This window comes from Drosophila arizonae, chromosome 5 (genome assembly GCF_054131065.1).
Source record: "Drosophila arizonae isolate 15081-1271.41 chromosome 5, UAZ_ARI_1.0, whole genome shotgun sequence".
Lineage (NCBI taxonomy): Eukaryota > Metazoa > Arthropoda > Insecta > Diptera > Drosophilidae > Drosophila > Drosophila arizonae.
In genome coordinates, this window is record NC_142925.1 from 23,658,353 (window position 1) to 23,679,856 (window position 21,504).

General features: G+C 39.8%; 2 protein-coding genes across 4 annotated transcripts in view; both read left to right on the forward strand.

Annotated features, from left to right (window-relative positions):
• The window catches only part of mam (neurogenic protein mastermind), a 94,633-nt gene that overhangs the window by 33,387 nt on the left and 39,742 nt on the right, over positions 1 to 21,504 (forward strand). The window lies entirely within an intron of this gene.
• LOC108616734 (acylphosphatase-2) lies at positions 16,295 to 19,406 on the forward strand. The gene has a single exon (XM_089470526.1). It carries the CDS (start codon positions 18,921 to 18,923, stop codon positions 19,251 to 19,253), a length of 333 nt encoding a protein of 110 aa, XP_089326652.1. The 5' UTR covers positions 16,295 to 18,920; the 3' UTR covers positions 19,254 to 19,406.

Consider the following 21,504-nt stretch of genomic DNA (forward strand, 5'->3'; position numbering starts at 1 on the left):
AGCCTGCCCTCAACGCACCTAGCCGTAGTCAGCGCACCCTTTGCGTGTTGTGTCTTTGAATTCTTATTTTTTTTTTTTTGTGTTTTTGGAGAAATGAGAACAGCAAAGGCAACTGCCAAGAAATTGAGTGGATCTGGAACTGGAGCTGGAGCTCGAGCCGGCCGTTCCACAAAATCGATTCGCAATTCGAAGGCATTGCCAGCGCTGAGCGTGCACAAAAAATGCTACTCAATAAAGGGTAGAACTTGAGCAATTGTTCACAATTTCCGTCAAACGTTTGTTGTGGTCCAAATATTTAAGGGTGATTATTATAAATAGGTCCTCATTGAGGATTATATGTATTCTATACACCATTGAAACAGCATTCATGTGAAAGATATTGCATAATATAATTTACTGATTTGAAACGAAATTTGTTATTCAAATGCTAGAATTTTCTGTTCTAGAAATCATAAATGGTAGGAAGGTATTTGGTTACTCAAAAGTAAAATTTCCAAATAACTATAAATATACATATAAGGAAATATAAATAGAAATAATAGTAATAATAATAATATTAATAACAATATAAATAATAATATAATAATGAAAATTGTAATTAGTTTTAAAAGCGTCAGCTGAATAGGAATTCGAATTCGCATTTTAGCTGATCGTCAGTCCGTCCGTCAATCATACGTTCATTCAATTATTCATTGCCTATGCGTCCCACTGTGCATAGTGGTGTCAATTTGAATCTGATTCTCACATCTCGCATCATGAAACCTGGTTTGCTACACTTTTGAGGGGCGGCCATAGCTTCTTTGTGGGTTTCATATAACACACACTGATACAGCTACAGACAAATGTATATGTATACATATATTTATATATACATATATGTATAACACACAATATGACGCTGTGTATTTGGCGCACTTCAAAGGCTTTTATGCGTTAGTAGCTCGAGCCCCGTAAAAAAGGGGTAAAAGGCGTCGTGCTGGGCATGGGGTTTGGTCGGATAGCTGAGAGCTGAGTGCAGTGTAAAATGCATATTTGAGAATTTACATCTCTTATTTATTATGTTTGGCAAATTTCATTGCATATTAATAATGCAATTTAGCTGGCTGCACTTTGAGCTGTGAAATTGAGACCGGGGGCTCAGAGCGCTTTACTCCAGCCCACCTTCCCAACTTCCGCGCATGCTTCGCTCTAATTGACAGCCAAAGCTGATAATACCTGCAATCTGGCACGCCCACCGCCCCCTGGCTACCTACCCAATTCCCAGTTCGTTTACTTTATAGCCATTTGGCCGATTGTCTTGCAGATTTTAATTGCGCCACGTTTGTTGCCAGACCACAAATAATAAACAAGACAAAGGCGTAACAATAGCAGCAGCCCCACTCAGGTGGGTTGGTGGCAGAGGAGGAGCTTTGGAGCGCTAACCCTTTAAATATTTGAGCCCTTAAATAGTAATGCTGATTTTTCACCTTTATGCATTTGTATGTGATGCATTTTGAACGTTAAATTTATTGAAAATTGCACATGGAAATCAAGTGTGGAGCACGGAGAGAGCAGAGGGCACAAGAGTGAATGAGACTGCTTCCTTTGATACCCTGTAATTACTATGAAGGCAGCAGGTCATAATATATAATTCAATTCATTGATAGCTAATTTAAATCTATAAGTATCGTTTATCTATATACAATACATGATTATAGAAATTATTTCCTCTCTTTTGGAGTCAAATTATCGATTATTATAAAATAGATTTGGGGAACTAAAGGCATTACAGTTTTGTCAACTTTCTACAGTACATTGAGAGCATAGTCTCTGATTTTCTGAATAGAATTTTGTATCATGATACATTTTATTTATCATATAGTTTAGCTGCATAATTGCCTTACATATGCAATATAATCCAATGCCTTACTGAGTATCTATTAGTCGCATTTTGAAATTTATCCAGCTGTTCATTTTTTGCTGTGCGCACCTCACCTTCAGACGTGAAGCCCTTTTACACATGGGCCAACGAGCGAGTGCAGAGGCAAGACATGTTAGCAGGCGACTGCCTCGCCTCGCCAGCCCCCAAAACTTCCACGCCCACTTTTGACAAACGCCCTAACATACTACCCTTGCCTCGACATTAGCCCTAAAATCGATAAACTCATTTTGAAGTTCTCGTTCGCACTCGCTCGCTCGCATCTATATAACCGGCCATTTGTCTGCATGAGTGTTTGTGTATAGGTGTATAGATGTGCATGTATGTGTGTGTGTGTGTCTACTTACTTACTTTTATTTTCTATGCGCCTATTTACCCCCGCTCCCCGCATTGGGTCGCCCTCTTTATGATACACCCCTGCGGAGCTTCAGCATTTAAAGCTCTGCTCATCTGAAATTGCGGCTGTTGCGTTTGCAGCCCGCAATAAATTTGCCTTACGCTCAACATTTTAGCTAATTAATTTAATTAAATTTGTATGCCTCATTGTGAGGGCTTCTATTTGTCTCTGTGTTTTTGCTGCTTGTATAGATACATATATTTCGTAACGCTCGGTGGGCAGCTGACAATTTAAATTGGGAATTGTCACCTTTTTTCCTGTTTTGGTGAACAGTGAATTTGATGGATCTATCAAGCTTATGTCCTGCAAATGGGAATGATGCGAGTAATACGCAGTTAAGTGGAAGTTTCACAGGGGCAAAAGGAAGTTTTAGCATTTTGCTTGACCAAGAAATCCTTTAATAGAGTTTGAGAGAGGGAAAAACTTGATTTTTTGTACTTTGTGCTTGATTCTAATACCTAATTTTAAATTTTAACATGAGCTTTAAACTGCATGTTAAATACAAATATTGCAAAGTTTCTTTAAGGAAGCATTCACTTTTAAATTTACAATTAATTTCCAATTAATTTTATTATAAAACCAATCGTTAGATTTAACATGAGCTTTAAACTGCATGTTAAATACAAATTTTGTAAAGTTTCATTGAGAAAGCATTCACTTTTAACTTTACAATTAACTTTCGATTGATTGTATTATAAAACCAATTGTTAGATTTAACATGAGCATTTAACTGCATGTTAAACTGTCCACCAATCGCTTAGCTGTCGTTTTAACGATCCAGCAACGCTGACCATTTGTCGAATGACAAACCAAACCGCAATAGCCCAATCATAAATGCTGACAATCTTGTCTGTCTGAGGAGCTAGAGAATTGAAGCCGCTGCCTGCACCTGCACCACAATACCAACTCGAAACCCTCACGCCTCGGCATTTGATGCGGCTTCGATTTGTCGGCTGTGTCGAACAATGGACAGACAGCATTTGCCACTCGCAGTGGCATCTTCACTGGCTGCAGGATAAACAAGAGCTGCAAGAGCTGAGGGTGCGAAAGAGAGGAAGAGCGAGAGAGAAAGGAAGAGGAGCATAAGTGCAAGGATAACGGCGCCAGACGCCAATTGCCAGACGACAGTTAGCACTGTGCGTCGGCATTTGCCATCATTATCGCCCTCCCTCCTCTCCGCGCTCCTCTCCTCCGCCTCGTTCCGGCTCCTCTTTATCCGCATCTGCATTACTTCACGCATTGCACTTCACTACTCATCCTGGCTTTTCATATGATGGCGCGTTGCAAGTGTCGATTACTTGCGTTGAGCTCTTGGCTGCCTCATGGAGATTATTGCGGCAGGGGCGCGACTTGATGGCTGATACTCACTCATATGTAAAATTAACCCAAACAAGAGCCAACAAGTGCTGCGTAAAAGTCTGCAAGTGAATTCTATTCCCAATTTTATGGAGTTTTAATATTAATATGCAGCTTATTTTGATAGTGGCAAAAGGGGGATAGGCGGAGAGAAAGCGAGGGAGAGTGGAAATGATGAAAAGCATCATTGCAAACTTTTTAAAAGGTCATAGAGCATGATGGCATTCAAACGAAGAAAGTAACTATCGCAATTTATGTTATAATATGTATATATGATATATATGATATCATAAAGGCCTTTAATGCCCTGCGGGGAAGGGGAAAATCTGAAAGCAGCTTAAGAGACTGTAAAGACTTTATATTAACATAAATAGCAATCCACTTAGTGGTTTGAAATTATAGTTGGCATTGTATTATATTTCTTTTTCCCATTTTGGTTTTCTACACTAAAAAAAGAGAAGCAAATAATATGTGTTAAGTTTATCTGTGAATGATGCATAACAATTAAATTTACGTATATTATCAATATTATAAGTTTATTATTATTTATATATTTCACAATAAATCGTTTACCATTAAAATTAAATTAAAAATCGAAAGTAAAGTTGAGTAAAAACACTAGATTATATTGGATTTGATATTTTAAATAAATTTAAGATTAAATTTTGAGTTTGAAATAAGTAAATTTGTGTGAGCCTTCAAGTAGACAGCGCTTGTTTAAAGAATTTTTTTTATCGTATTTACTTCATATACTACGTTTTGTTTGTTTATTAATTATTGTTTTATATGTAGAATTTGTTGTACATTTTGTGTCTGCTGTTCACGCTGTTCACAAGAATAAGCGTCATCTTCAGCATTTGTTCATTTTTGTGTTGCAATTTCCTCTTAATATTTCAAACATCTGGCAACGCTGGCTGCCTGACAGTCTCACTGTCTGGCTGGCTGCCGGCATAATAACCATAACGATTATGTCCAAGCAACATGTGACATCAACAACATAATAACCAAACGGACGGACGGAGCACCGTCTCTGATGTCCTGTCCTGCCCCGCCTAGACGACCTGCCCCAACCCAGCGCAACCCAAGCAAACCCCAATTCAGCCCAGCCCAGCGCAAATAAACTTCTTTTGCCTTCAGATAGACCGCTGTGACAATGGAAACTGGATTTGTTGCGACTTTTGTCTCACCTGCAGTGAAATTAGCTCATTTTATGCGGACTGCATGCTGTCTTAATTCCCTGGCATTTGATTTGATGCTTCGTAATTTGCATATGACATGGGCTGCGAGCGTAGCGTGGGCGTGGTAGACTGGACTCTAATGAGCTTTACGACAGTGTTTGATGATTGAGCGTCGACTGATTGTCGTTTAATGCCCAGGCGAGCCGAGAGCTCTGTGTCCTGGCAGCAGCAGCAGGGATTTACCGTCATGTGGGCTTATGTGGCGTATGCGCAATCTGCGAATGCACCCTTAAGCTGCTGATTAGCGCTGGCTAACTGGGAACAATGAAGACCACTGCTGACCGGTGCAAGGGTTGACGGCTCAGTGAGCGGGGAAAAGGCGCAGAATTTTCGTGGCGCTTTTCATTTTCGTAGCAGCAGCAGCAGCAGCAAAACATTTTTCATTACTTTACTCGAGCGGAAATGGCAAATTAACTGCACAAATACACGAGCAGCGGCCAAGCCGACAGACAGACACACATATGTATATATGTGTTTGTATGTATGTGTGTGTGTGTAGGTCTTTGATTGTATGCTCATTTATTCATTACACAGTGCAGGGTCGCCTGGCACACCGCCTTTTTTTATATGCATATAGAGGCGAGCGCCTCGACTCATTGACAGAGCGACAAAAGTCGATTCGAGTTTCAGAGCGGACTGCTGATGCCCTATAGAAAACGGAGTTCACTCAAATTGTAATGGGATTTACTTTGGTTTTAATCAGAATGTAATCATGAATTATAAATAATCCTTGAAAGGCCTTCCGAGTATTTAAATAAATTAAGATAAGACCGACTGGGGCTTATTAATCTTGGCATGAAGGCTTACAAAATATGATGATAAACAGTTTTGATACAGAGGAATGCTTTGTTAATTGATTGTAATAAACATTCTTAATATGTCGGAGTTGCGTTGAAACATCATGTGAAAATAATACATATATATTTTGATATATTACATTTATTTTAATTTTCTGTTATTATTATTATTATTATTTTTTTTTTTTAGTTATTATTAGTTTGTTTTTGTATTATAATCCTTAAAAACAGTAAACAAAGAACGGAAGATTAAATACGTCTTGAGCTTATTTATTATTATTTAGTATTTTATTAGTTTGTTTTTAAGCAATAAATGAAAAATACTTAGATTATAAATACATACAGAAAATAGTAGTGTGACTGAGCAATAAATCTAGAATAACCCAATTCAGCGATAAGAGGGAATATTTTGAAAACAATTTGAATATTAGATTTAACATATTGTTTATTAGTTTTGTTGACAAATTGTAATACCGTGAAGGCTGTGAAGGATTGTATATTTTAACAAATTGAAGTAAAGAAAATTAAAACGAAAAGTGACCAAGGAGAACAACTAATGAATAATTCAACTAATATCATGAAAAAATTTTGTTTAATTTTGTGACTATAAAGATATACTTTATTAAAACTTTACTTTGAGGATATACACACGTGATTAACGATTACTTAAAAGTTAATAATATGGTTTATTATTATTGTATTATTTCTATTAGTAAACAAAGGAATGGTCATAGTTAAGAGTAGAGTATAGAAAATTCACGTTTACTTATATCAATGGCTTTTTCTGGAGCTTTCGAGGCATTTAATCGGTTAAATCTTTGCTGGCTTTTGTTTTCGTTTCATTGTTGTTGTCTACCTTATAAATAAATATGCAGTTATCAACAAAACAAAAGGAGGCTGAGCAGCAGGAAGATGATGAGATGATGATGATGATGATGATGATGATGATGATGATGATGATGATGATGATGATGATGATGATGATGAGATGAGATGAGTTGCGTTGAGTTGAGTGAAGGCAGCGATTGGAACTGGCGAACTCGTCATCAATGTCAGCGATGACGAAATGTTTGTAAATAAACAAAATGCGAGAGCAACAACAGCAACAAATAGAAATGTTTAATGAATCGCGCCTAGGCGGGCGGGCGGGCGAATGAATCGAGGCAAAGGTAGCCGGGCGGGTGTGTGGAGCAAGAGTTAAACAATGCGCCCGCTCAGCGATATGTAGAAACAATTTACGTCTGAGTGAACTTTTGCCAGCTGCACGGACAGACAGACGGACGCTCCGTGCGACGGACAGATAGAGTGAAGAGTGAGTGGGCGAGGGAGGGAAGCGGGAGACAGGGAGAGTGCGCCACTGAGTGGACAGCCAAACATATCAGCAGACGCCGACGATAAAAAAAAAACAAGTAAGAAAGCTCTAGTCGAGACTGCTCGACTACGAGATCCCCTGAACCCTTGGAGCAATAGATATTTCAATAATTTTTCGCGTCTTTCAGCTTACACAAGAAACACGCACACACACACACACAGGCATACATACACACACACGCATACATACACAAGCGCATACACACACACATACACATACAGACACACATACACACACACACACGCATACACATACACAAACACATACCCACACAAGCACCCACGCATAAGCACGCATGGGCTGCAGTGTGCGCTTACTATGAGAACTTAATTGTTTAATAACTTTTTTTATGGACGTACGATCTTCATGAAACTTTCAGATTATGATTATAACATGGATATGCATGTAATTGCCAAAGCACAAGTCTCTAGTATTTGAAATACGCTTTTTACAAAAGTGAGGGTGAGGGGGTGAATTTAAGGGTGGGGGGTAAATTTTAACAAAAACCGAAATTGTATAAATTGCATATAAGCATACATTCAAAATTTGGAGACTCTAGCAATAAAGGTGTAGAAGATATAATTTTATAACTGGTTTTCGATAAGGTTTTTTATCGATAAAAAAAGATCGGGATGAGTTATCGAATTTTAATGATAAACTTGATATGCGCGCTGTAATTACGGACATTCTAAAAAAAATTTGAAGTCTCTAGCTCTTATATCTTCTGAAATCGACGCGTTCATACATACGGACAGACGGACAGACGGACAGACGGACAGACAGACGGACAGGGCCAAATCAACTCAGCTCGTCACCCTGATCAAGAATATATATACTTTGTGGGGTCTGCCACGCCTCCTTCTCCCTGTTACATACATTTCAACAAAACCATTATACCCTGATTTCCCATTGAAAATGGGTTCAGGGTATAAAAACGGAAGTTCAAAAGGTGACAATGACAAAGACAACGGGGCGATGTCTACATAAAGAGAGAGCAGCGAAAGGGGCAAACGGATAATGTATGGGGTAAGGGAGTGATGGTGGAGGGAGGGTAAAAGGCGAAGGCTGCGGCTGACTGACAACTGGCAATTTTTTGCAATGCTCGGCGGCGAAATTCACTTTAAACAATTAAATTTATGAGATTGTTGCTGCGGCAGATGAAAGGGAGTGAGAAAGAGACGGAGAGAGAGAGCGAGAGGGAGAGAGAGGAAAGGAAGATAAAGAGAAAGAGCAACAGTAGTTGAACAGCTGTACAGGAAGGAATGTCGAAAGGTTAGAACTAGGCCGCAACTGACGAGAGGGTAGGCGGGGATGGGGTGCAGCGCTGCAGCAATCATGCAGTCAGACTTTATCAATAAGTCATATTAAGCGGCGAACATGTGAAGAAAATTACACATGACGAAACCAAAGAGTTTGTTCTCTAAAATGCACTGATTAAATATATTTAGTTAAATAACTTTTGTTAAGCAGAAAATTCAATGATTGTAAATTTGTATTGTATTTTATGAATTTTATTTTTATTTTTTTAATTGGTCTGGAAAGAAATTAGCTTTAATTAGGTTAGTTAAAATAAATTTCAAGTAATGAAATGTATACATATGTATATCATACTACATATATAGTTCTATTCCTATAAATAGTGTGTTTGTTTAGCCTTAAAGTATTTTGACTTTGACAATTTACAGAATTCTTTTCTTTTGAGTGTACTCACAGATAAAAATCTATGCACATACATACATAAATATATATATTTATATATCGTATATATAAATAAACACACACACACACATACATATACACACACGCACACCTCGTGAGTGACTATAAAATTTCTTTGGTTCGCATTTAAATCCGTAATTTCAATTCAACTTGTCGTGTTTACACACACAATGCATAATTTATAGAAATTTGTCTGCAAACGCAGCAGCAGCAATGCGTGTGAGCGAGACAGCAACGGCAATTGTTTATGCCCAAGCGTGCGAGCGAGCAGGATGCATAGATACGAGTGGCTCTATATAACATATATATTTATATATGTGTGTGTGTGTTTGTGTGTATTGGGCTCATGTAATGTCAAGTATACGCCGCGTGCGACCAGCCACAGTGGCTACAAAAAGAATGCGAATAATATGGAATATTAAATGGAAATAATCGCTAAGGCATACAAGTTAAGATCCATAAATATTTAAATACTTGTCTTAAATAGATAAATATTGTAATAATTTATAAGAAATATAGAATGTTGTAGAGGCATTATTGTTATAGGAAAATCATAATATTTTAATGAAATCAAATATCAAGTAAAATATATAAAATAGTATGGATGATTGATATAGAAATATGAAATAGACAGAATGATAAATAATATATATTAACATACTTATATCATATAGTCATACAGCTAAAATTTTCGGGCTGTAAAGAATTTTTATGTTATATATTTATATATATATATTTTTTTTTTCATTTTTTTTTTCGATTTAAAGAAGTTTGCAGTTTTAAGTTTTGAGTTTTTAGAGTTGAATTAATTTTTTTAATTTTTCTGCAAATATTACCCTTCAGTAAACTATCGAATCAGATTGCTTACATGAGATTGTGCGCCATTCGCTAACTGTAACGATATATGGTTATTAATACCATCGATAATGCCATTGATGGCTTTAACGAATCTAGCGTAATAAAGAAAATAGATAAAAGGTAAAGGATGATTAATTGTATATATATGTATTTTCATATATTTTTTATATATTTTTATGCTATACAGATAAATAAATGAAGCACTTTCTGTGGGTGCACGCGCTTACTTTTGTTACTCACTGTCTTTATAGGCAATTGTGTGTTGTATTCTTTCCCCTTGGATATGTGGCGCATATGGCGAGCAACGTGTGCCTAGCTGTGCTACCCCGCCCAGCTCTCCGTTGGTCCCCACAGCCTAGGTGGACTAGCTGACACCATTGCCCCACAGACTCATGTGGTGCAGCTCCTCATTTCCTTTGGCTTTGCCGCTGCCTCTGGCGTGCTCTCTCTCTCTCTCTCTCTCTCTCACTCCCTCTCTTTCTATCATCTATCCTCTATCCACATGCGCTTTGGACCTGTAATGGGGCAGCTCTTCGTGCCTATCATTGTGTCTGTGTGTGAGTGTGTATGTGTGTGTATTTGCGTTAAACTCAACGAAGCTTAAAAGCTTTGTTTGCATCAGGCACAGCTCAGTATTTGCTCCTGCTGCTGGACTGCGTTGATTTTTGCCCACTGTGCAGCGCGAATGAAAAGTAAAACAGCAAAGCTGAACTGAATTTTATTTAATTATTGCCTAATTAGCAATGGCCAAGCAATTATTTTGCATCTTTTTAATTAAACGAAAAGGAAATTCCGAGAAATATTTTATATACACATATATAGTATAAGCATATATATATGTAGTTTCTCTTCCATATATATTTTCATTTTCCAGCTCAGTTTTTTGCTGTAAGACGCAGCTCAATTGGGGCACGTTGATAAGAAAACTTTCCTCACTGCTGTTGTTGTTGTTGTTGTTGTTGAGGCAACAATCAAAAGTGCAGCAGGCAGCAGAATGCAGCCATGGGGAGAGCTAGAGCTGGAGTGAAAAAATACGTAGCTTGCCTCACGACTTGGCCGCGCCCACAATTCACGCACGCCTTTTAACAGAGCACAGGAAAAAATACAGACGAGGCAGCCACAAAATCCACTTTTGCAACAACCCCTCCCCCTCTCGCCCTCTCTCTGCGCCCTACACTATGCACCACCCCAGCTGCCTCCTCCAGACTCCACCTCGCAGTTGCTTTTGTTGCTGCAAAAATATAAAAAATAATTGGAAGTCGCTTGCAACGATGTCGTCGTCGTCGTCGACGACGTTGACGTTTTGCTTGTTAGCTGCTGCTGCTGCTGCTTCTGCTGCGCTGCTGTTGCTGTTGCAAGCACCCCCTTGCCTTGCTGCTAGCCCCCCTTCACTCTGCCCCTCATATCGCCCAGCTGCGCCTCACGTTGTGGTTAAAAATCTTTTGCCTGGCTTCTCTTTTGATTTGACTTTTGTTTGCTGGTGATTAGGGCCAGCTAGCTGAGCGGCTGGGCATCGGCGAGGGGGCGTGTTGCTGCTCGGGTGGCAGCGGCAGCGGCAGCGGCAGCCTTTACCAGCTGGGCAAGCACAGCGTGTGTGCGCCATTTGTTTTTAACAAATTTGGGCCGCCTATTTTTTGCTCCCTTTCTCTCGTATTTTTGTTGTTATGCTTGAGTGTATCTGAAGATTTTTAATTGATTTGCAGTCGTGTGTTGGGATCTCTAGCAGATTTACATGCTGTAAAGGGGAGAGAGGAGCGAAACGAAGGTCTATAGCAACTCAAGTGCTAACCCAGTTAAGCTCTCAAGCATATTCAGTCCAAGACAAAAACTCATTTTCCTCAATAATTCAATAAAATTTAATATAATTAATTACTTCTTGAAATTGGTTGGCGCAATTTCTCTATCTATTATTAACCGTATTGGTTTATAATTTGTTGATTTATCATATGGTATATATTATTTCAATGATATGCATTGCTGTTACATAAGCTATTGACTCATCAATAAATTTTGATATACTTCATATAATTAATTATGAGAATTTTACATTGTTCAATTGTATAAAGATGCTGATTCCATATGAAAGAATCTACTTTTACTTATCCTTTCTGTTCTTCGTTATTCATCGATTATTTGTGAATGTATATGTTGCTTTATCGTTTAGAATAGTACAACTTGAACCTAGTCATAATAATTTTTTCCATATATGATTACATTCTACTGCTTCGATTATATGACATTTAATAATCATTATTCTATCCTATCTATTATTATCTATCTTTGCTCGCTTCTTAGACTCTCATTCAAATAGTTTGTTCTACTTCGAAATGAGTTTTACCCATTGCCACTAAATTAATAACTCGCATTGAACTTTTGCCAGCTTCCCTGCTCCCACTCTCGGCTGTCGGAGTGGAAGCTCATCTCCTACACCCTGCCTATTATACCTGCCCTATTTATATGTGGGGTGTTTGTAGAAGCTCGCCTCATCACCATTCACCATCAACATAATCATAATCATAACTATTATTATTAACGACACAAACAGCCTATTTAGTGTCAGGCCGAAATCACACTTTCAAGCTCACTCACTCAGCCCCTTTTCCCACACCCACTCGCACACGAGCTCCCAATCCCATCAACCTCGAAAACCAGGCAAAAACTTCAGCAAGCGATAAAAATTTGTCGACATTACGCCGCAAAACACAGTGGAAAGCAGTTGAGCAGCCGTCACAGGTTCTAACGCGCATATGTTTTAGCCAACCCCATCCAGTGGGGAGCAGATTCCCTATCTATGGCTAGGCTACCCCTAGCCAGCGATAGCAACCCCTAACTATCTTGGCAACTGATATCTTGCAAGTTTTTGAACCGCAGCAATGTCTAACGGTGTTTACGGTGTTTACTCTAGGCGCCCCAACCCAATCCTTTCACAAACCGAATCCTAGAAGGTCCCTTTTTTAAAGTGTACATGTGTTAGTGTGTGTGTGTAGGGGGTGTATGTATGTTTGTATGTGTGTATAGAATTTGTGGCATGGCTTTAAGCCTTTTGCTGTGCGCATGTCCTGCTATCAAAGGCAGCTCCAGCTCGAGTCCCTTGCGACATTTGTCTTTGGGGCAATCTCCCACTTATTGAAAATGCTTAAAGTTTTTCGGGGCCTGTCGCTATTAATTGGTTGTGCTTTCTATGCACTGAGCGAAATTGGCTTAAAGTGGCTCAATACATGTAAACTACAAAAAACATTTAAATTTGAAAAATGTTTTAGCTCAGAGTTAATTCATTTTAAGCTCTGCTTGAATAAATTCTAAATTTTCTAAAATATTGATTTGAACTTTAATTTGGTTAATCTTAAAAAGCTTTTACAGATTTAAATTGACAATTTAAAAAGTGAGTTTTACGTTATTTAGAGCTCTACTTAAATTTAGTGCCCATAATTTTTCTCAGTGTTGTTTTTCTCACACTGGACTTTATTGATGCTTGGCTTTTTGACCAGCAACCGAGCACTCGTTCGCTTCCGATTCAGTTGCTTCTGCTTCTTGCTCGCTTTATCGAATTAACTGATTTTCATCGTATAAACAAATGAAAGCACGCTCGAAAATAAATAAACAAATGGAGTTAAATTTAATTTCATTAAACGGCTGCCAACGACGACATCTAATTGAATATCGCTCACGATGTCAGCGCCAGCGTCAGCGTCAGCGTCGTCGTCATCGCCATCGTCGCCGTGGCTATAAAATTCACTTGACAACAGCTGCTGCTCGAAGGCACACTAAATGCAAAACATGTTTGAAAATACCCTGTAAAATATTAAGCTTAAATATATATGTATATGAATATAGTATGGGAAGAAATTCATTAGATCTATCATAAACAAATAATTGTTCGATGTAATTAAATGAGTTGTTTGTTCGACTGATTGATTGACTAACTGAATCAATACGCAGACAGTTCAAGCTGATGGAGCTGAAATTATTTTTCAAGTGCAATTTTTGTTGTGCTTCCAGCTGTGCATACCTCTCTACTTAATACGATTTCTAGGGCATAACAATTGCTGCATTCCTTAAGTCTCTTTCTTGCTCCCTATCACAGTCTCTCGCTCTTGCTCTCTTTCTCTTGCTCTTCGCTCTGCCCCAGCTGCAGCTTGTTTAAAGCGGCTTCAGCGCTTGCCGTGCATCAAAGCAAAATTCAATTAAGTTGATTGCAAATCGTGTCATGTGTATGGAAAAGAAATTTTAATGAGGCAGATGGAACTAGCACAAAAATATGTTTATTATAATTATTATATTATTATATGTGCTGTATTATATGTCACTATGTGTAATATGCAGTAATAAAGTGGCACAAAAAAATGGAATAAATTTAAAAAAATATTTTATTTTCTGTTTATAGCTTAAAGTAGCTGATATAGAGCATAACTAGAATTCTAAGCCAGCATATTTATTTCTAGATATATATGAGTAATAAACTTATAAATATATAAATGAATAATAATGTAATTCAATTGACTCGCCTTACGTATACGTAATGGGAAATACTTGAGCTAATTGCTGACTAAGTCACTTTGTTTTGCTTAACCTTTTGTTGAGTTAAGACAAAACTGTAGTTTTCTCTGCATTTAGACTTCATTCTGTATGCATCTATTTCTGGATTTCACAAATAACTGCACATATTACTGCTAGGAAAAATACAAAATCAATTGTTCAAATATTTTGCTCTTTCAATGATGGAATTTTCATTTTGCACATTTAATGCCTTTGCGGCTCACTGTAGGTGTTGTTGTTGTCGTGGTTGGTGTTGTTGTCATCTATTGGCCAACTCTTGTTGTCCGGCTAATTGAGTTTGTCAGCACGTCCCTGATGTTGGCCATCACTTGCATTTTTGTATTGCCTTTTGCGCTCTACACACGTCTACTTTATATGCTCTATATAATTATTTTTTGCCGCACTCTCAATATAACTAATATATATGCATACATATGCACGTAGATATATGCATGAGTATATCTGTTACTCACAGTGCAGCTCACTTGAATATGTTAATATGAATAAATTGCTAATTAAATGTATATAAATGCTGTCTTGTTTCTATGCAACTGCCTATACAATAAACATTTGTTGCTAAAAAATTCACTTTTTATCTTTTTTGTTTATTGTTTGTCATTGTTGATGATTTATTTTTGTATTTACGCGTAAATATATTAATTAATTTACAAAACAGACGCTGCACTTGTGACGTTTGATAGCCACAATAACAGAAGATTTAGCTCGTTTAAATTTTTAATCAATCGAAAAGTAGTTTTTTTTTTAATAAATACGTTCAGAAAGGTTTCATGAGAAAAGCTGTAGCAATCGCAATGGAAAATATAGTATCTATATTTTAGCATATTTAGTCTAGCATAATCGCAGATATTTTGACTGTTGTTTTTCTAACATTCTAAAATAATAACCTCTAATTAATTTATTGAATCACAAATTGCCTTCGCAAAGCGTAACAGACTGATACAATACGTGACTGTTAGTTAACAGATTCTTAACAGCGCCCCACAGCTTTAGCGCTTTGTCAATTTCTTTCCTTTATTATGTTACGACTGTTTGTCTATGTTTTCTAGCGCTCACTCACTCAGACTCGCTCGCGTTCTATACTGCCACTCGCTCGCTCTCACCCACTGAGTGTATAACATAAGGCCTCTGTGTACATTTTAATGGCAAATCTGCTGCCATTTGCGGCACATTTCGCGTACAATTTTCATTTTTGTTATGCCCACATATTTATTTTCATGGCTGGTTCGGCATCGGGCAGTGTGTATGGGAATGGGGGAGGAAGAATGGGAGCTGGGGTGGTCGTAGCATAACGTCGCAAAGGGGCGCACTTTACATTTGTTTTGTTTATTTTGGCGTGAGCGTTGCCCAGAACTGCATGAATAGAGAGAACGAGCGTAAGTAGGCGAGAGCAAACTGAAGAACGAGAGAGTGAGAAATGTGAGTGCGAGTGTATGAGTGAGTGAGGTGGTGGTGAGCAGTTGCTGGTGTTGGCATGCCATTTCCCGTTATCAGTGGCAGACTTTCTGCCAACCTGCTGCCAGCTGCCAGCTGCCGCAGCCGCAAACCGTCAGCGACGCGCGTCAACGCAACGGCTCAACAGTGACGTCGACGTTGTCGCTATTGCCGTCGTTCGCTCTCTCTCGCTCTCGCTCTGTCTGTCTGCCTCTTGCGCTGCTGACGTCGCTACGTCGCTGCTAATTTTGGATATCTAAGCGAACAGAAATATTTATAGCTTCGCTTTGGCCGTCGCGCACGGCAGCCACATGCAGATTTTTGCAATTGTTTGCCTTTTTTGGCCGCTGGCGTCGACGTCGGCGCTGTCGCTGGCGTTGGCGTTGGCGTTGGCGTTGACGTTGACGTTGCCTTTGCTGTTGCTGGTGCTGTTCTTGTCATTGTTTTTGTTGTATTTTTAGCCAGTTGATTTATCATTCCAGTTGCATTCACGCTGCATTTGTTAATCAGCCTTCTCTCTCTCTCTCTCACTCTTTCTCGTTGCAGGTGAGTTTCGCTTTAGCGTTAACAACGCTCAATTTGTAAGCTGACAAGTACGTAAGTAGCGTAAACAATAATCAGAGTGAATTTAAGATGTGTGCGTATATCGGAAAATTGGATGTATTTGCAGTAATTGGTAAATAGTTAATTAATGCAGAGAGCAAATAACATGCAAAAGGCTTAGAGGATCATTTAATTGTTATTCATTTAATTATTAATTGGTTACTTCCTAGTATGCTGTCACTTAATCAAATCTTAAAGTGAAAACTAATCGTAAACCTCAAACCCTTGCGAACAAAACTCAATTTAACTACCATATAGTCACGCGCACATACATACGAATGCAGGGTGGGAGTGGGAGCGAGAGACCAACACAGATTTAGAATTGTGTCATCGCGTAAGCAAACAAAGTCAGTTTTCACTTATGTGTGTGTGCGTGCATTAAAAGCCAAGCCGAGTCAGACGAGACGAAGCGAGACGTTCAACGGCGAAATACCAAACGCAGCAGCAAAGCAGGCGACGTCTCTCGCTCCCACCCCAAACTCGACGCCCGCACACTTCACTGCAAGCGCCTGGGCCAGCTGCGCTGTTGCAGCTGCGTCGCTGTCGGTGGCGCTGCTGCTACTGCTGTTGCTACTTCGACTTTATATTCTTTCTTTACATTTTTCTTAGACACCATTTGCATTTATAGTTCTTGCAGTGTTGTTGTTGGTTTTGTTTTTTCAGTTCCCAGATTTGAAGTGTTTACATATTGCGTTTGAATTATCGTTCAGCTGGTTTTTATTTTCCTCTTTGATTTCTGTATTTTGTTGTCGATTGGTTGTTGTTGTTGCTGTGTGTGCTGCCTCTTCACTTTTATATTTAAGCTAATTTTAGTATTTAGCTTTTCATTTGCATTTCAATTAGAAAATATACATAAATGTAGAGAGTGTTGTGGACTGTACTTTTCGTCTATATTGTTATTTGTGCGTACGTGAGATCTTGTTGAAATTCGTTTTTAAAGGCATTCTGGAATCGTATCACAAACAACAGAGACTATTAGCAGCGTTAACTTAAAAGTTGCTCAACAGTTACCAGAGCTGTTATCTTGCCTTAACTTAAGCTGCAATGCTGCGCTGACCTCGCTCGTATTTTAACAGCAATTAGCTTTAAAATGCAGCTGTTAACTAGTGATCGACAGGCGGCTGCTGCTGTTATTAACAGCGAGCCCTAAGCTCAGCTCTCTCTATATATTTCTGAAATTCGCTGCTCTACTGCGCTGACCTCGCTCTTCTCTGCTTTTCGTTCAGTTCAAGTCTAGTTTTATGCGTCGCAATTGAAACCCAAGTTTGCTCAACAACAGCAACAGCAGCGAAATCCCTTGAAGCGTTGCGTTTTTTAGCATTGTTTATTTATTTATTTTATTTTTCGCTTCGGCTTGTTTGATTTGGCTTGCTCACCTTCGGCTCAACGAAAGGCAGCGACAGCAACAGCGACGCGGCAGCGCCTCGTGCTGTTACATTTGAATGAGCACGTCGCTGCTGCTGCGCTGCCTTTGCTCAGGGAAAGATGGCGGGCAACGGTGTTGTTGTCGCTGTCGCTGTCGCCGTCGCCGTCACCGTCGCTGTAGTCATTTATCACCGGCCTCTTTTTGCCCAGTCGTGGCTCGACCGTTCATCTGAACACCCGCCCGCCCGCTCTTGCCGTAAATACGATATTAAATATTTGCCATAGAATCGTCGTCAGCAGCGACGTTTGCATTACCGCCAAATGTTGTCTGTTTATCTCGCCTAGTTATTGTTTTGCAATAGCCAAGGGAAGTGAGAGGGAGACAAGGGGAGGTTGGCGGGCTGACGGGCTGACGGCCAGGCAAGACGGTGGTTGTTGTTAACTTTTTGTGGCATTGCCAGTTGATTGGATTGCCAAGAGATGAACCTGTGTGCGCGTGTGTGTGTATGTGTGTCTCCTTCTGTGTACGGCATGTGATTTATGAGCCCCCAACGTTGATATCGTATATAAATACATACATATATATAGAAGACGATATACAATAGATACATTGTGATTAGCCAGGAGGGTGCTGCCAATAGAAACCAACTTGCAGTTCTTCAGCCTCCATGTGAATTTCGCAGTTCTCACGGATATACATGACTGCGATTAAGGGTAGTTAGCTTCCCCTAATGTTTCCATATGTGTACTTTCCGGGTGGACCGATGATCAATATAGGGTTAAAGCTAAAGAAGATGTGAGTCAAATATAGGCATAGAGGTATTTAACTGAAATACTGAGGATAGATGAAGAGAAAAGGTCAGGAATTTCCACTTGTAAGAGTAGCTTTTCTTATTTTCAAAGCTCATTTTTCTCAAACAGATGGTCAAAAGGCTCTAGAGAGGAATTTCAAATGATTTCACAGGGGTAGGAAAATATTTTGGTAAAAATTAATTTATGAACGGGTCTTTATAACAGTATCTACATATAACTCTTGACTCATATAATACTAATACTGTACGATTATATGGAATTTTGAATTTAGTTAGTTCCCCTACAATCGGGAGGATTTTGGATTATGAAAAGGGAACACCGAAAAAGGGTAAAATTTAGAGATCGTAACAGGCGCTGATATTATGTGTGTGGAGTAGCTCGTTTCGATCCAATTGTTTTTCATAACTTTAGGCAACTGCAGAGCCTTGGGAAGTCATACAAATTTCTAAATATATAAAATCCCTTATCATATTGCGCAAAGTTCTCATCAATCAGAATGCAAACGGCTGCCGAGCAGTTATTCACTTGCGGCTTCGAAGTCTTCGGCGAGGTGCAGGGCGTTCGCATGCGCAAGGCGACCCGCTCTCTGGCCCTGCTGAACGGGGTGCGCGGCTGGGTGATGAACACGGATCGTGGCACTGTGATTGGCGAGCTGGAAGGCACGCTGCCCAAGCTCAACACGGTCAAGTTCTGGCTGCTCTGCTACGGCAGCGAGAAGGCGGTCATTGAGCGAGCGACTTTCACGCCCACCCGGGAGATTCCGGTGCACAGCTTCGACAACTTCACCATACGTTATCATGCGTCGGATCGCAGGCTGTCTGTGATCTAAGCAGAGATCGGCCAGGTGTATTCTGCTGTACGGTTTTTGGCGTTGACGAAATTCAAATTCATTGTTAATCGTTACTTTATTTGTGTCTGTGTATGTGTATTGGGATTACAATTAAAACCTGCTTTAGATCCTGAGTAGCTCGGACAACCCCCACCTCCTGCTCTTAGCGTCATTTATTAAACTGCCAGTTACTAATTAAGTATCTAGCTATGTTTGTGTGTGTATATCAAGCTGGACAGACACCTGCAGCCTCTGGCTGTGCCGCATTTCCAGTTGAGCGCCTGGCAATGAGTTTTTACGAGCCAACATCGAAGCAACGGCCACAGCCACAGCTACAGCCACAGCCACAGTCAACAGAGCCATAGAAATGGCTGCCAGAGTCGCTGCCTCCGCCCACATCTTCGCCACTCAGATTGGCTCATTTCTCTCTCACTCTTTCTGGCACTACGTGACGAAAGCGCTGAGTAACGCAGGTCAGAGCACAGGGTATGGGCAGTGCGTATACAAAAGGTGTTCGTAGAAGAGTATCAAGCATAGCATAGCATATAATATTTATAATCTTGAAATCTATCTACCTAGTAAGTAGTCTAGCTATTTAGAATAGTTTCTATTCTATTCTATGCCCATTACTGCATATTCATTGCTTTTTGTCAAGGTCAAGCAGGTCACTAAGCCAAGAGTCATACCTACATATATCTAGAATATATATTATAGACCGATTTCTTATATGATTTAGTTACATTTCCAAATTGAAATAATTTTACTATAATCTCATTTAAAATATTCGAATAAATTTATTTCTTTTCATTTTAAGCAACTATGTAAGTCAATATAACATTTCAACATTTTCACTTTCAAATACTTCCTATAAAAATGTTCATTAGGGTATCTGTAATTGTATTCGAAATATATATTTAATTATTTATATATCCAATGTTTGCCAGGGCATCTGTAAGTTGTATACTCTCGCTCAGAGTGCATATTTTATGTGTTGCTCATGTTGTTGTTATTGTTTTTAAGTACTCAATGCCCTCCATGGGTCGCTGGGTACAGCGCGCCGTCGACGACGACGTTGGCGCTGACGCTGACGCCCATGCACTGCGCATAATCACAACAAAATCAAATAAATGAACGCCACTGACAACAACAACACCAACAACGGCAGCAGCAATAACAGCAACAACAAGAAGAAGAACAGCTATAGTCGCAAAAGCAGAGCAACGTCGCGACGCTCGCTTCGCGTATTATTTGCGCGCGCGTCTGTGTGTGTGTTGGCAACTGCGTTGCGTGCGTAACAGGCGCAAAGAGACTGAGAGAAGTAACCGCAACAGCAGCAGCGCCAACATTTTACATGCTGTTGCTGTTGCTGTTGCTACTGCTGCTGCTGCTGTTGATGTTGATGTTACAGCTGCTGCAGCAGTCGCAAACCTGCTGCTGTCGCCGCTGTTTGTGCGGTATTTTTATAGGTTAAACTGCAAAGTGCGTGGCAGAGTGGGCCAAGGGGGCAGAAAGAGAGAGAGAGAGCGCGAAAAGTTAGAGAGGGTGGAAGTGAGGCTGAAGCTTGGCTGACTGTGACTTTTACTAGCTTCAGCCGGCCGGTGTCGTTGGCATTTTGCTAGCGAGAGCAGCGTCGGCAAAGAGCGTAACAGAGAGAGAGAGAGAGAGAGAGAGAGAGAGAGCGAACGAACGTGAGAGCGTACATTTTGCACTCAACTAGCTTACACTGCATTAGCTCTCTCGGTCGCGCGCTCTACTCTCTCGCTGTCGCTTTTGGTGCTGCCCGGCTTTGAGTGATTCTTGCCCTGGGCTGCTGTTAACGCTGGCAGGAGCTGCCAGCCAGCTTAATGTAGCATTCCTTTGCGCATTCCGCGCGCGCGTTGCCAGCCACGCGACGCTGCTGGCAGCGCAGTCAGCAGCAGCGTCTTCCGGTGTCACTTCCTTATTTAGTTGTTTACATTGTTGTTGCTGCTGCTTCAGATGTTGTTGTTGTTGTTGCGAGGGTTGTGAAATTTGAGCGCTGTTACCTCCTCTTACTAGTCTCTACGTCCTTGTTACAGTTACTGAAGCAGCGAAGCAGCAGCGTCTGGAGCTGGGGACGTGAGGCAACAGAACATTTCAACTTAATTTAACAGTCATCAAATGGAATTCAATTTGCCTGAAAGGCGCACACAAATATAGAAAGAGAGAGGGTTGGGGGAACAGAGCAGAACAGAAATCGAGAAAAACAAAAACACAAATAACAAAAAGCTTA

Excerpts from the sequence above, each read along its gene's own strand:
- LOC108616734 (XM_089470526.1), top strand. The coding sequence starts at position 18,921 with ATGCAAACGGCTGCCGAGCAGTTATTCACTTGCGGCTTCGAAGTCTTC.